This window comes from Muscardinus avellanarius, assembly GCF_963383645.1.
Source record: "Muscardinus avellanarius genome assembly, chromosome: 4".
Lineage (NCBI taxonomy): Eukaryota > Metazoa > Chordata > Mammalia > Rodentia > Gliridae > Muscardinus > Muscardinus avellanarius.
In genome coordinates, this window is record NC_137789.1 from 90391743 (window position 1) to 90408165 (window position 16423).

The 16423-nt window shown below is 42.3% G+C and overlaps 1 protein-coding gene across 3 annotated transcripts in view; it reads left to right on the forward strand.

Annotated features, from left to right (window-relative positions):
- Positions 1-4522: 4522 nt before the first annotated feature.
- The window catches only part of ADK (adenosine kinase), a gene marked incomplete at both ends in the record, with an annotated part of 558240 nt that continues 546339 nt past the window's right edge, over positions 4523-16423 (forward strand). For 2 of the 3 annotated variants that reach the window (XM_080694396.1, XM_080694397.1), the window contains one exon: positions 4532-4596. In XM_080694396.1, the coding sequence (XP_080550522.1) occupies positions 4532-4596 (65 nt within the window). Of the gene's footprint in view, positions 4597-16423 lie in introns of all 3 variants that reach the window. The other variant, XM_080694398.1, reaches the window with a different exon arrangement.

The following is a 16423-nucleotide window of genomic DNA, read 5'->3' on the forward strand; positions in this document are numbered from 1 at the left end:
AAATTGGATTGAGGGTATAACTCAAAGGTAGAATGCCTCTGGGTTCAATTCTCAGCCCTCCCCCCAAATAAAAAATGCCCAAGTTAACAACTTTCTCTTTCTTTCTTTCTTTCTTTCTTTCTTTCTTTCTTTCTTTCTTTCTTTCTTTCTTTCTTTCTTTCTTTCTTTCTTTTTTCTTCCTGTGGTACTGAGTATGGAATCCAGGGGCATTCTACCTCTGAGATGATCCTATTTTTTTAGTCTTTTTTATTTTTCTGAAACAAGGTCTAACTGAGGTGCGAAGGGCCTCGCTAAGTACCTGAGGCCGGCTGCAAACCTGGATCCTCCTGTTTTTGTAGGTGTTGGGACATTTGAGACAATGGGACAAAATGAGCCAATAAACTTTCTGGGAAAACTATACACTTAACTACTATTAATCCATCTTTTTGTTCCTAATAATTTTTTAATTTTATATTCTTGGTGTAGTTTTTGGGGTGGGAGAGCATTTTTTCTTTATTGGTGCGTAATTATACAGAATAATGGGGTTCATCATGGTATATTCATACGTATATACTCTGGTCAATTTCATTCTGCAGTACCACTTTGTTCGCTCATGCTACCTTTCCAATCCCATTCTTTCTCCCTACTTGCCTCCTATTATCCTATGATCCCTTTTTTCTTTTTTCTCCCTAGCTTCTACATATGAGAGAGACATATAATCCTTAACTTTCTGAGTCTGTCTTATTTCATTTAACATGATGCTCTCCAGTGCCATCCACTTTCCTGCAATTGACTTAATTTTGTTCTTGATGGCCAAATAAAACTCTCTGTGTATATATACCACATGCGTCTCACACACACACACACACACACACACACACACACACACACACACAAAAAAAAAAAAAAAAAATTGTTTTCAAAGATAGTCCCACCAACACCGGCCGTGGTGGTGCATGCTTGTAATCCTGAGCTTGGGAGGCTGAGACAGGAGGATTGCGAAGGTTCGAAGCCAGCTTCAGCTACTTAGTGAGGCTCTCACAGCAACTTAGTGAGACCCTGTTTCCAAATAAAATATAAAACAGGTCTGGGAGTATAGCCCGGAGGTAGAAAGCCTCTTGGTTCCACCACCAGTACCCCCCCAACTATATATATATATATATATATATATATATATATATATATATATATTTTTTTTTTTTTTTTTTTAAGTCAGGTGTGGTGGCACATGCTTGTAATCAGTACTTGGGAGGCTGAGACAGGACAATAATGCAGGTCTGAAGCCAGCCTCAGCTACTTAGTAATAGAGGCTCTCAGCAATATAATGAGACTCTGTTTCCAAATAAAATATAAAATAGGTCTGGGAGTGTAGCCAGAAGGTAGAAAGCCCCTGGGTTCCACCCCAGTTCCACAAAAAAAGAATGCAAGATTTGTATGTTTGGTTGCAGAAATATAAGGGTTTTTATTTACAATAGATTCTACTCAGCTATAAAGAAGAAAATCATGTCATTCACAAGAAGATGGAAAGACCTGGAGAACATTATGTTAAGTGAGATCAGCCAGGCACAGGAAGAGAAAGGGACATAGGTTTTCTCTAATATGCCCAAACTAGGGACTATTAGGAATACCAGAGGGACTCCAGATAATGGAGTGAGAAACCTTAGCAAAGCTGAAATGGAAAGGGAGGAGACAAAGAAGGCTGAGGTTGATTAATGGAGGAGCTACACACGAATATGTGTAAAAGTAAGAATGTAGCATGGTTAACCTGGACACTCACAGTTGGGAGGGGGGAGGGGAAGTAAAGGGGAGAGGGCACCAAGCACGGTCTGAATGTATGCCATTTTCAATATGATCCACATAAAAAGAAAAAAAGAAAAAAAAAATCCCATGGGTAGAGATAGGGGTAAAACTATACAGCAGAATTTTAACCATTGCTAAAGTTGAGTGACTGGTGTAGTCTTTTATCATGCCATTTATTTTCTATGCATTTAACATTATGTAAATATAAAAAATTAAACTATATATCACTGAAATACCCAAGGATTTGATACTATATAAAAAAGATGAATCAATTTCTGCTGAGTGTGATGACACATACCCACATCCTTATTCCCAGTACTTGGGAGGTTGGCAGGTAGGAGGTCAGCCTCAGCAATATAGCTAGACTCCCAACAATTTAGCAAGACTTTCAAAGTAAGAAGGATTAGGGTTGTAACTCAGAGGTAGAATACACATGGGTTCACCACCAGTTTTTAAAAAAATAAAGTCAGTTTCAGGTAATTCTTCATTCACCTCATTGGCTCCACTTTTTCTGTGGTCTCAATTCAAAGTATCGCTCTGTTTTTTTTAGTACTGGGGATGGAACCCAGGGGCATTGTATCTCCGAGCTACATCCCCAGCCCTATTTTTAATCTTTTTATTTTTGAAGCAGGGTCTTGCTAAGTAGCTGAGGCTGTCTGGGAACCACGATTCACCGGTCTCAGCCTCCCTAATGCTGGGATTACAAGTGTGCGCCACCATGCCTGGCCTCCTCTGTTTTATCAAAAATTAATAATTCCATAATCTTTATTTTACCTTTTTTCTTGAAATTTTAATCATATATATTGATTACATGCTTTCTTCCCCCATATGTCATGTGTTCTTTTTTGTTTTTTGTGTTTTTTTTTTTTTTTGTGGTACTGGGGGTGGAACCCAGAGGCTTTCTAACTCGGGCTATCCTCCCAGACCCATTTTTTATATTTTATTTGGAAATAGGCTCTCACTAAGTTGCTGAGAGCCTCACTAAGTAGCTGAGGCTGGCTTGGAACCTGCGCGATCCTCCTGTCTCAGCCTTCCAAGCGCGGGGATGACAAGCGTGCGCCACCACGCCCGGCTGTCATGTGTTCTTTAAAATGAATAAATCCTTATTTCAAAATATACAATAAAGGCCGGGCGTGGCGCACGTTTGTCATCCCCGCGCTTGGGAGGCTGAGACAGGAGGATCGAAGCCAGCCTCAGCTACTTAGTGAGGCTCTCAGCAACTTAGTGAGACCCTGTTTCCAAATAAAATATGTCTGGGAGTGTAGCCTGGGGATAGGAAGCCCCTAGCTTCCATCTCCTGTACCCCATGCGCGCGCGCACACACACACACACACACACACACACACTCATAATTTCTCCCATCTCAGTAATATTTCATTCCTCAAATAATGCAGGGTTAGTCTACATTTGTAGTTTTTCCTCAGTCACTGACTATTATAGTGAACCAATGACTTTTTAAAATCATTTGCACCAAATACCTATTCTGATTTCAAATCCCTCTGACTCTTGCAGCATTTTATGCCACTGACAACTTTCCTAAAAACAAATACTTCTTATCCTATATGATGCCTCACTGTTTTGTTTCTCACCCTCAAAGTTTCCAGCTTAATTCTTAAGTTTTTCCTTAAATATTTCTACCTAGCTCCACCTAAACCACGGTTTCAATTTTAAAAATCCCCAAATTCCGCCTCCGCCTCTTTAAGCACTTAGGCTGGTAGCTCCAACTTGAAACAAAGTCTAACCAGGCACGTCACTCATCACTTTTCCATGCTTATTCCCACCCCCTCAGTATAGATCCCTGTCACTTCTAAAGAACTACAACATCCTCTTCACCGTATTTCCCACCCCAGGCTCATCCTTTTGACTTAACAGAACGTCTATACGGGTCCATTAGGGATTTGTCTTCCAATGCGGAAGCCCGGTCAGCTGAGATTTAAGTCTTCGGTATTCTAACTCAGTGAGTGACAAGATTTTCTATCTGCATCGGAGAACGGAGAGGGACCCGAGTGGGCCTAACCTTTTACGGGGCTTGAGAGCACTGGGTGGCAGGTGCACCGCTCCTTTCGGGCCCAGCGGGCAGAGAAGCCCGGAAGGCCGGGCGTAGGGGCAGGCGCGGTCCCGACCACAGCACCAGCCACGTTCCCGGAGCCGGGGCTAGAGTACCGAGCTCCGCTGTTCCGCAGACGCCCCAGTTTTTGAGCTGTCCGCAGGCTGCAGATCGCCAGCCCCTCACTCACCCTGACACCTGGGTAAGTCAGTGATTCCGCGCGGGGTCCTCTCCGGACCGAAGCTGAGGCTGCAGAGAAGGCCGCGAGGACCCCGCACTCGGAGTGCCCAATAGATTGCCTGATTAACAGCTTCAAATACGCCAATTCGGTCTACAGTATTAAATTTAAAAAGCGGAAAGACGCTAAATAAGAAAAAACACGACCTTCGAGGTCGAAGATCTAGATCCTCTAGATCACCCGGGATCCAGAAGAATGAGGCGTTTCGCACGCTCTGGACGCAGGCGCTCTTCCGCAGCCTAAGTCAGTCTGGGGTCCCTTACCATAGGTTAAACAGGGTCACCAGGGGGCGGGGCATTAGCGAGGGCTTCGAGCGGCAGAACCAATGGTCCTGGACCAGAGTCACGGAATGGGCGGTGGCGGAGGGGCGTGGCTCATTAAAGAGGAGGCGGTGACGTAGAATTGGCGGGGCAGAGAGCCGAGAGGGACGGGCGCGCGGTCAGCCGAAGTAGGGTGGGAGTGCGAAAATGGCAGCAGCGGAGGAAGAGCCGAAGCCCAAAAAGCTGAAGGTGGAGGCGCCACCAGCGCTGAGGTGAGCGCTGCCGGGGGTGGGGAGGAGGGTGACGGCGCCCGCAGCAAGCTGGAGCCCACGTGGGGTGCGTAGGTTCGACTCTGGGTGGTGTCCCGCCGGCTGCCTAGGGCTGCACGCGGGACCTGCTGCTCGGGTTGTTGCCCGCGTGGCCGCGACCTCTCCCTTGGCGCCCTTTCAGTTTGGCCCAGTCGCCTCCACCCCAGGTGCGGCTCTGCAGCCCTTGACCAATCAGACCTGCCGGCCGGGGGGCCGAGCCGGCTCCGGCCGCCACATGCGAGGCCGCCTGGGCTGGGCAGCGCGACCCCAGAGGACCTGTCTTCAGCTGCCACTGCCCCTTATTTGGGCGATAGCGTGGAGGAGGCCAGTGCCTTCTCTGGGGCAAAGATAGAATTCTTGGGGATTTTCCGGAAAGTGCCGCAGAAGGGTACTTTGCCCTTTTCTTCCACACACTCAAAAAGTTGGCAACTTTGAAGACCCTATTTCGGGGACCCAGATTCGTCGTCCTAGGCCGTACGGGGACAGTATCTGGATTAATGGATAAAAAGAGTTGACTTTTTTCTTTTCACATTTTGGCAGCAGCGGAGGCAGTTCTGCCTGTAACACCTGTCTCCCATGTGATTGATGTTACAACTTTTACTTATAAAAAGTCCTTTGTTAAAACACGTCTTCTTTCTTTCTTCTTCCTCTTCTTTTTTTTTTTTTTTTTTTTTTTTTTTGGTGGTACTGGGGTTCCTGGAAGCCCTTCTAACCTCCGGGCTACATTCCCAGCGCGGCTGGCTTCGAACATGCACTATCCTCTTGTCTCTGCCTCCCAAGCGCGGGGATTACAAGTGTGCGCCACCGTGCCAGGCACATTTCTTCTTAATAAGTATAAAACGCAGCTTGCAAATCTTTGATGATTTTGAAATGTTCATTGCAGAGTAGTGATTTTTCTATCTAAAAATAGATATGTCAAACTGATTTAAATCTGTGGGGACACTACTGATTATACAAGACCAAACCTATTCCAACATCACTCACTCTCCACCTCTGAAAGAATGAATTATTGAGAATTGAAAAGAAAAGGTCACTTAGGGGCATAGTGGTGTTTTGAATGGAGAATAACCAAATCCCTGACAGTGATTTAATACTATCTACTACCCTCAGAAGCGAAGTGTGTCTACCTTACACCAAGAACATAAAACTTAAAAAAAAAAGTTAGGATGTTCTATTTCTATTTTAAGTTTTCAAACTGTATGCAGAATACAGCAAGGACGTTCTAACTGAGTTCAAGGCAGGTGCTTTCCCTACTGGACTCTATTTCTTTAAAAGAGACTTCTACTCTTGCAGTCCCAGCATTTGGGAGGCTGAGACAGAAGGATGAGGTCCACCGATAGCCTCAGCTACTACTTAGTGAGGCCCTTTGCAACTCAGTGAGACCCTGCTTTAAAATAAATAAATAAATAAATAAACAAAAGACTGAAAAACAGGGCTGGGGGTGTAACTTGGAGGTATAATGCCCCTGGGTTCCATCCCCGCTACCGCAAAAAAAAAAAAAAAAAGTACCTCCTTCACCACGTTTTCACTAAATTGGAAGATAGATGTCGTTTCCCCTCCACTATCACACTAAACATGCAGTCCTTAAATTTTGTTTTAGGCTGGTGTAGTGGTTCACGCCTGAGGATCGCGGTTTGCGAACAGCCTCAGCTACTTAGTGAGGCCCTCTGCAACTTAGTGAGACCCTGTTTCAAAATAAAGAATAAAAAATAGGGCTGAGGGTGTGTAGCTCGGAGGTCAAATGCCCCTGGGTTCCATCTCCAGACCCACCAAAAAAAAATTTTTTTTTTGTTTAAATAAGAACAATACTTTATAATAATGATCCATTTCCACAGTGCTTTACTATTTATTATTTTGTTGGACAGTGCTGTGATGTATAGACACCCTGTTTTTCAGATGAGGATATTGAAGCCCAAATGAAACACTTAAGGAACTCAGAGTATCTAAGTATAAGGTTATTTGACTCTACTCTGCTACCTTTTACATAACTACCCAAGATATTCTATTTGCTTTTGCATTTATAATGATAAAGCTTGTAATTCCAGCACTTAGGAGGCTGAGACAGGAGGACTGCACCAGTTCAAAGCCAGTCCCAGCTACTTAGTGAGGCTCTCTGCAACTTAATGAGACAGACCCTGTTTCCAAATAAAGTATAAAATAGGTTTGGGAGTATAGCTTGGAGGTAGAAAAGCCCCTGGGTTCCACCCCCAGTACCAAACCAAAAAAATAATAATGATAAATAATAATGTTTAATACTTAAATATATATAAGTATATATGCAATTTACTGCCTCCGTATTTTACACTTATTTATTTATTTTTTAGTACTAGGCATGGAACCCAGGGCCATTCTACCTCTGAGCTACACCCCTAGCCCTATTTTTTTTTTTCTTATTCTTTATTTTGAAACAGAGCCTCACTGAGTTGCAGAGGGCCTCACTTAGTAGCAGAGACTGTCTGAGAGCCACGATCTTCCTGTCTCAGCTTCCCAAATGCTGGGATACAAGTGTGTGCCACTACGCCCAGCTCATTTTACACAATTCCATAATAGCCCTTTAAGGTAGATACTATAATTATCTCCATTTATACCAATAAGAAAACAGAAACAAATGTGTCATTAGTCTCTATTCCTTGTAAAATTCCTTAAGTAACAAATTTATTTTATAGTGTGTGTGTGTGTGTGTGTGTGTGTGTGTGTGTATTTTGGGGGGGGTAGTGGGTATGGAAACCAGGGACATTCTACCTCTGAGCTATACCTGCAGCCCTTTTTATTTTTTATTTTGAAACAGGATCTTATTAGGCTACTGATAGTCTCCCTGAGGCTGGTCTGGAACCAGTGATCCTCTTGTCTCGGCCGGGATTACAGGTGTGCACTACTATACCTGACTTTATACTAACCTAGTGCCTTCCATAGAGATGAAGTTAAAGGATTGGACATTTTGAGTACTGAAATAAATCTCTTTAATTTGAGATTGGCTGTTCATTTGTTTTTTCTGGGGGTGGAACTTGGGGGCATTCTATCTCTGAGCTACACCTGCAGACCAATTTTATTCTTTATTTTGAAACAAGGTCTCACTAAGTTGCAGAGGGCCTCATAAATGGCTGAGACTGGCCAAGAACCTGTGATCATCCTGTCTCAGCCTCCCAAGTACTGGCATTGCAAGTGTGAGCCACCTTGCCTGGCCTGGCTATTCTTTTAGTATACTCTTTTGGCTTTTAGGGTTGCGGTATGATAGCACATTTAGTTAGACTGAGTTAACATATGACAACTTGCTTGACAGTTAAGGTTAACTGTTAAAAAAGCTGGGTGTGGTGTCACATGCTTGTAATCCCAGTACTTGGGAGGCTGAGACAGGAGGATCACACAGGTTTGAAGCCAGCCTCAGCTACTTAGGCTCTAAGCAACTTAGTGAGACCCTGTTTCCAAATAAAGTATTAAAAAATAGATCTGGGAGTATAGCCCATAGTTAGAAAAGTGAAAAGCCTCTGGGTTCCACCTCTAGTACCATAAAAGAAAAAAAAAAAGGGAATAAAATAGGGCTGGGGGTGTAGCTCAGAGGTAGAATGATCCTGGGTTCAATCCCCAATACTACAAAAATAAAAAAAATAAAAAAAGAATAGCTTATAAATTCTAAGCATAATTTAGTGTGTAGAATTAGTGGGGAAATAATTGCTTTTGCAGTACTGGGGCACGAACCTAGGGCTTCTTGCACACACTACTGCACAGGTATATTTTCTGTTCCCCCATCCCCTTTTTTGGTGATTTTAGAATTGAACCTAGGGGCATTCTAATTCTGAGCTTCATTCCTAGGCCTATTTTATTATATTATTTTTTAATTTTTTCCCCGGTCTGGGGATGGAGCCCAGGGGCATTCTACTTCTGAGCTATACTCCCAACCCTATTTTTTATCCTTTATTTTGAAGCAGGGTCTCACTGAGTTGCAAAGGGCCTCACTAAGTAGTTGAGGCTGTCCTTGAACTGAGTTCCTCCTGTCTCAACCTCCCAAATGCTGGGATTACAAGTGTGCGCCACAACACCTGGCCCTATTTTATTTTTTGTTTTGAAACAGGGTCTCTCTAAGTTGCAGAGGCTGGCCACAACCTGTGATCCTCCTGTCTCAGTCTCCTGCTTACTGGAATTACAGGTGCATACCACCATATTGAGCGTCCTCAGCACTTTTTAATTTTACTCTAGAGTCTTACTATATTGTCCAGGCTGGCCTCTAATTTGCCATCATCCTACCTCAGCCTTCTGAATAGCTGGGATTAAAGATTTGTGCCACTGTGCCCTGCTGGCAACAAGTAAATTAATGAGACCTATGTATGGAAATCAGGGAGAAAAATTCAGAGTCTGAGAATTTCAGGTAGCTCCAGGGTAATACCTCTCAGCCAGGGAGAAAATATTGTCCACAAAGGGTCATTTGGCAAAATCTGGAGACATTTTTGGTGAAGAATGCCTACTACTGGGTAGATTTTAGGATGCTACTAAACATTGTACAGTGCATAGGACATCTCCCTAAAACAGAACAGTCTGGCCAAAGTTAATAGTGTTGAGGTTGAGAAACTACTCCAAGGAGAGTATCAGACAGTAATAGTCTTCCTTTCTCAAATACATGTTACTTTTCTAGGCTGGGTTGCTTTTCATGGTATAGTAGTTGGTAAGGTTGCATAAAAAGAAACAGGCTTTGACATGTTTTCAGGTAGGATTGTGGAAGAGAAGGGAATAGTAATTCAGTGCCAGATATTTATACTAGGTTTTTTTTTTTTTTTTGGTACTGGGAATTGAACCCAGGGCCATTCTACCTCCAAGCCACATCCCCAGCCCTATTTTATTTTGAAACAGGGTCTTACCAAGTAGCTAAGGGTCTCACTTAAGTTGCTGAGACAGACCTCAAACTTGTGATCCCTTTTTTTTTTTTTTTTTTTTTTTGTGGTACTGGAGATGGAACCCAGGGGCAGTCCACCTCTGAGCTACACCCCCAGCCCCATTTTTTATTCTTTACTCTGAAACAGGGTCTCACTGAGTTGCAAAGGGCCTCACCAAGTAGCTGAGGCTGTCCTTGAACTACGATCCTCCTGTCTCAACCTCCCAAATGATGGGATTATAAGCATGCGTCATCACACCTGACTAATTTGTGACCCTTCTTTTCTCAGGCTTCCAATTACAGGTGTTAGGCAAGTGCCACCATGCCCAGTTTTTATGAGGTGTTTTATATGTACTATCTCATTAAATCCTCCCAAAAGTCTATAAGGTAGGAGTAATAGTCCTTGAGGTGTTTAGGGCTGAAGAAAGTCCAGAAACCTTTTTAGAACTGGTGTGGTGGCTCACACTTGTAATCCCAGCATTCGGGAGGCTGGGACAGAAGGATCGTGGTTTGTGGACAGCCTCAGCTACTACTTAGTGAGTCCCTTTGCAACTGAGACCCTGTTTTAAAATAAAAGAATAAAACAGGAAAATAGGGCTGGGGGTATAGTTCGGAGGTAGAATGCCCCTGGGTTCCATCCCCAGTACTGCAAATAAATAAATAAATAAATAAATATAAAAAATAAATAAAAAATAAAACCTTTTTGGGTACTAGTACATAGATGATGTTTCATGAGTACCTGTATTTAGGCCTAATTACTTTTCTCCATTGGAAATCTTATTCAAGTTCATTTCTTGAGTAGTCACCTCTATACAGTACCTTCAAAGGCTTGCTGAGCACATGCCAAATCTGTTCTTTTAGTCTGCCTTTCAAGTACATGCTATTTTAGGCATAGTGCTAAAAACTGAGTTTATATATAGAGAGGGGAAGGTAAGACCATGTGTCATTCTCCTAGTGGGCACTAAGCAGGTTTTGGAAAAATTATACCTAAGTATTATAAAAGATGACTAGAAGTAGGGAAGTAGGGTGTGAAATATTTGCTTTTTTATTTTTTGGTACTAGGGATAGAATCCAGGCACATTCTACCTCTGAGCTACACTCTCAGCACTTTTTAATTTTTTTATTAAAGCTGAGAGCTTTGCCAACATGCTGAGGCTGCTATCAAACCTGCTATCCTCCTATCTCAGCCTCCCAAGTACTGAAATTATAGGCTTGTGCCACCATGCTCAGCAGGGTATCTTTTTTTTTTTTTTTAAATCCTGGGGTGTTCTAGCTCTGAGCTACATCCCCAACCCTTTATTTATTTGTTATTTATTTGGAAACAAAGTCTTACAAGGTTGCTGAGAGCCTTGTTAAGTTGCTGAGGATAGTCTTGAACCTGTGATCCTCCTCTCTCAGCCTCTCATGTACTGGGATTACAGGAATGCATGATGCCCAGCTGGGTATTGGCTCTTATCGGAAAGATTGTTTATAGGCAGAACTGGTAGAGAGCTATCCCCATTGGAGGACTAGAGATGGTTTGGTTTGACTGGAGCAGAAGATGCAGGGAATCCAGGTTTTGTGTTGGACACTTCGATGAGTGATCTTTATCTCTTAGCTCTCAGAACCTAATTTTTACTGTCTACTGAATATCTCCTTCTGAATGACGTGATGACTTTCAAAGTCCTGTAACCAGCTAAAATCATCTATTCTAAATTTGCACCTTTTCCCTTGATTTATACATCTGTTAATGGCATCGCTAATCTCCCTTTCTCCCCAGTTTAGATTTCATCTTATTTATTTATTTATTTATTTTTTGGTACTGGGACATTCTATCTCTAAGCTATACTCCCAGCCTTATTTTTTATTTATTTTGAAACAGGGTCTCACTAAGTTGCTGAGGCTGGCCTTGACTGTTATCTTCCTGTCTCAGCCTCCTAAGTACTAGGATTACAGGAATGTACCACCATGCCTGGCTTTGTTTAGATTTTATATTGCCTTCATAACCAGTCTCTCCACCTCCAGTTTCAAGTTGTTGAAGTGACAAAATGAACCCAGTGGTATTCTACCAGTGACCTACATTCCCAGCCCTTTTTATTTTCTTATTTTGAGACAAGGTCTCACTAAGTTGCCAAGGCTGGCTTTGAATTTGTAATCCTCTCTTGTACCTGAGATTGCCTGTGTGTGCCATTGTGCCCAGCATGCTTTATTTAGGCACAGCTTTAGTTATTCAGCATAACAAATATTTGTAAGCTCTGAAGTTGATGTTGAATCCTAGAAAGGACTGAATCCTAAGAGCTCATATCATAATTCCCTCTGACATTAGCAATTACAGGTTATTCAAGGAGCCAGGCATGGTGCATGCCTGTAATCTCAGTACTTGGAAGGCTGATATCCTTGAAAGGAGGATTGCAGATTCAAGGTCGCCTCAGCAACATAGACCCTTGGCAATTTAGCAAGACCCTGTTTGAAAACAAAAAACAGGCAGGGGCTATAGCTCGTCCATAGAATACTCCTGGGTTCAATTCCCAGTGCCATTAAAAAAAGAAAACGATTTTTCAAGGGTCATATCTTTTAATAATAATAAAAGGAAACTGACTTCAATTTTCCAATCAGCAAATATTGAGCTTTTTCAAAATAATAACTTTCGCCGGGCGTGGTGGCACAGGCTTGTAATCCCCACGCTTGGGAGGCTGAGACAGGAGGATAGCACAGGTTTGAAGCCAGCCTCAGCTACTTAGTGAGGCTCTAGCAACTTAGTGAGACCCTGTTTACAAATAAAATAGGAAAAAAAAAAAAAATCTGGGAGTATAGCCTGGAGGTAGAAAGCCTCGGTTCCAACCCCAATACCACCAAAAAAAAAGTCAAAATATTAACTTTCTTTCAGTTCTTTTTTTCTTTTTCTTTTTTTTCTTTTTTTTTTTTTTTGGTACAGGGGATTGAACTCAGAGACATTCTACTTACAAATGACACACCCCAGCCCTTTTTATTTTGGAACAGTGTCTTACTAGGTTGATGAGAATCTCACTGCTTGCTAAGGCTGTCCTTGAACCTGTGATTCTCTAATCTCAGCCTCCCAAGTACTGGGATTATAGGAGTGTGTGCGCTACCATGCCTGGCCAAAATACTACTTTCTAAGTGTCTTACTTCCATATATCCCTTTTATTCCTTTACTCCATCCCCTAACTCACTATGGACCCTGTCTTTGTGGGGGGGGGGGAGGAAGGGAGGGAGGGGGAGAACGTGCGCGCGAGCAAGCAAGCACAAACTATTGAACTCGGGCATTTTACCTCTGAGCTTTACCACCAACCCCATTTTTTATTCTTTATTTTTAAATTTTATTTATTATTTTATTTTTTACAGTACTAGGGATAGAACTCATGGCATTCTACCTCCAAGTGACACCCCCAGTCTGATTTTTTATCCTTTATTTTGAAACAGGGTCATAATGAGTTGCAAAGGGCCTCACTAAGTAACTGAGGCTGCCTGTGAACCATGATCCTTGTGTCTTACTTAGCCTCCCAAATGCTAGGATTACAGGTGTGCACCACCATGCCCAGCTTTATTCTTTGTTTTGAAATAGGGTCTCACTAAGTTTCAGAGCCTCAGAAGTGTCTGAGGCTGACCACAAACCGGTAATTCTGTCTCAGCCTTTCAAGTACTGGGATTACAAGCATGCACCACCATGTCTGGCTGACCCTGTGTTTTAAAATTGTGTAGCAAATTTAGAACAGTCTGTAAATATATTAGGTGACCTAGCAATAGTTTAAGTAATCCCATCTAAAACACATTTTTTTTTCTCTTTCAGAAAGCTCTCTCGAAGATTAATTTTTATGAATTGAGTACACTGAGCCAGGTGTGGTGGCGCATGCTTGTAATCCCAGCATTTGGGAGGATGAGACTGGAGGATCGTGGCTCGCGGACAGCCTCAGCTATTAGTGAGGCCCTCCACAACTTAGACCCTGTTTAAAAATAAAAAATAGGACAGTCGGTGTAGCTTGGAGGTCAAATACCTCTATGTTCCATCCCCAGACCCACACACACACACAAAAAAAACTTGAGTACACTGTTCCTAGAGTGGTCTGCAGTGATGACTAAGTGAGGAAAATATATGTAAAGTAGGGAAGAGAGGTATGCTCGTTCATCTCTAATGTGTTGTGCAGTGCCAGGTCCTTAGCTAGTTAACCAATGTTTGAATCATGACATAGGACTGATAATCTTTCTAGGTTTATTTTTCTAAACCTTATAATTTTATTAATGTTGCCTAAAATTGAGTTTGGCTATTTTGGGATGATATTGCATGCTGTTCTCTTACATTCCCACATTTTATCCTTTAAGATTAAGGCTTTAGCTGGGCGTGGTGGCACACACTTGTAATCCCCGCGCTTGGGAGGCGGAGACAGGAGGATCCTGCAGTTTCGAAGCCAGCCTCACTGGCTTAGGAGACCCTGTTTCTAAATAAAAATATAAAATAGGTCTGGGAGTGTAACCCAGAGGTAGAAGGGTTTCCAGGAACCCCAGTACCACCAAAAATAAAAAATAAAATAAGATTAAGGCTTTAGCTGAGTGTGGTGGCCATACTTGTAATCTTGGTACTTGAGACAGGAGGATTGCAGGTTCAAAGCCATCTGTGGCAATTTAGCAAGGCTCTCAGCAACATAGCGACACCCTGTTTCCAAATAAAAAATAAAATTGGGATGGGAGTGTAGTGTGGAATTAGAATGCCTTTGGGTTCAATCCCTAATACCAAAAAAAAAAAAAAAGAAACCTATAAAACAAAAAATGAACAACAACAACAAAACCCAAAAGGCTTTGAGCTGGGTGTGGTAACAAGTGCTTCTAGTACCAGTACCTGGGAGGCTGAGACAAGAAGATTGCAAGTTTATGGTTAGCCTCAACAACTTAGTGAAGTCCTCTTCAATTTAGTGAGATCCTGTTTCAAAAAAAAAAAAAGTAGACTGAAGGTGTGGCCCAGAGGTAGAATGCTTCTTTCTCAGTACCACAAAAAAAAAAAAAAAAAAAAAAGAAAAAGAAGAAGAATATTAAGGCTTCACAGCTATGAAGTAATGGAAAACGAAAGACTCTTGAAGCACTTTGTAAGAATGCCTTAATATGGTCCTTTTTTAGTACATTATATCATAGGGCAGAGTGAGGGTGATGGAGATAGTCAAAAGAAAGCCTTTATGGACCATCTTGGGTTCCCAGGAACAGGTGTTGAAGTGCTTAAAGCTCAGGGAAAGTGGGAAGGACTCTAGGAAAAAGATGGGCATTGAAGACTATGGTTCTGATAGTCTGATAGTTATATGCCTAGAATGAAAACAGTAAATAAAACATGAGGCTGAAATGCTTTTTTCAACCTGGAAGTTCTATTTTTTTTTTCTGTCAATTAAAATCCTAGCCATGTGCAGAGTGTTCACAGTTAAAGGGGGGGTGGAGAATATGGATGAGAATGAATCAAAATTGTAAAGATCTTTCTAGTTAGGATGGAAGCCAGGGGTTAAGAGCATAGTCTTTAGAGTCAGACTGGTTTGACTCTTGGTTCTTCTTAGCTGGCGATCTTTGGAAGTTACCTACTTGTCTCATGCCTGTTTTCTCACTTATAGAGATGGTAAGAGTGTCTATCGCATAAGATTGTTGAGAGGGATTTAATAAGAAAATAAATATAGCCGGGCGTGGTGGCACCCATTTGTACTCCCAGTACTGGAGAGGCTGAGACACAGGTTCGAAGCCAGCCTCAGCTACTTAGTGAGGCTCTCAGCAACTTAGTGAGACCCTGTTTCCAAATAAAGTATAAAATAGGTTTGGGAGTGTAGCCCGGAGGTAGAAAGCTCTTGGTTTCCATCCCTAGTACCACACACACAAAAAAAGAAAATATAAAACTGGCCCATATTAGGTGATAAATGTTAGCTATTATTGTTATGGTATTGTTTATCCTGCTTGGATACCTACTCTGCTCTAAATGCAACAATAACAAATTTAAAGAGGAAAAAAAAGCCGATGTGGTATAGTATACCCGTGATCCAAGTCCTTGGGAGGTTAAGACAGGAGGATGGCAGGTTCTAGGCCAGCCTTAGCAACTTAGTGCGACCCTGTTTCAAAAAAATAAGAATAAAAGTAAAAAAGGCTGGGAGTATATCTCAGAGGTAGAATGCCCCTAGATATAGTCTCCATTAGGAAAGAAAAAGAAAATACTGGAGGTATAGCTCACCCCTGGGTTCAATCTCCGATTTCCTCTTTCTCCCCAAAAGGGAAAATATATAGATATGCTCAACAAAATAAGCATCTCCACGACTAACAGAAAAGAAATATTCAGTTAGACTTCAGGTTCAGTCAGGGACTATAGAAATAACTATAGGGAAGTGGAGCCAGATACCTTGGATAAAACTATCTTTGCTGGGTTAGTTGCAAGAAGGCTGAACTCATCTGTTCCTAACTGTTGCTTTAAAAAGCTGTCGACCTGAAGCAAAGTCACAGAAGCGGCCAAGCTGCCAGAAGGCTCAGAGTCAGGAGCTGTAATTTCTCCACTATCACCTAAGACACGGACGTACCAGGCTTGGAGGTCATGCTCTGTGTGAATGGAATGGGTTACCACAGAACTACTGGGGAAAGTCAGCCTGTGAAAACTTGAGGAAGACTCTTACTTACAAAACAGTGTTTTGGGAAAAATTCACTCAAAATCTAATGAAAATATTAAAGTTATTTCAAAATGACTATAAGTCAAAACAAGATAAAAGAAGTAATAGCTAGCTGCGTGTGGTGATGTATACCTGTAGTCCCAGCTACATAGGAGGCTGAGGTAGAAGGATGGTTCGAGCCAAGTAAATTGGAGACCAGCCTGAACAGCATAGTGAGACCCTGTCCCCCCAAAAAAGAAGAAATGGTCATCAAAAAACACCATGTTGCCGGGCGTGGTGGTGCATGCTTGTAATCCCCGTGCTTGGGAAGCGG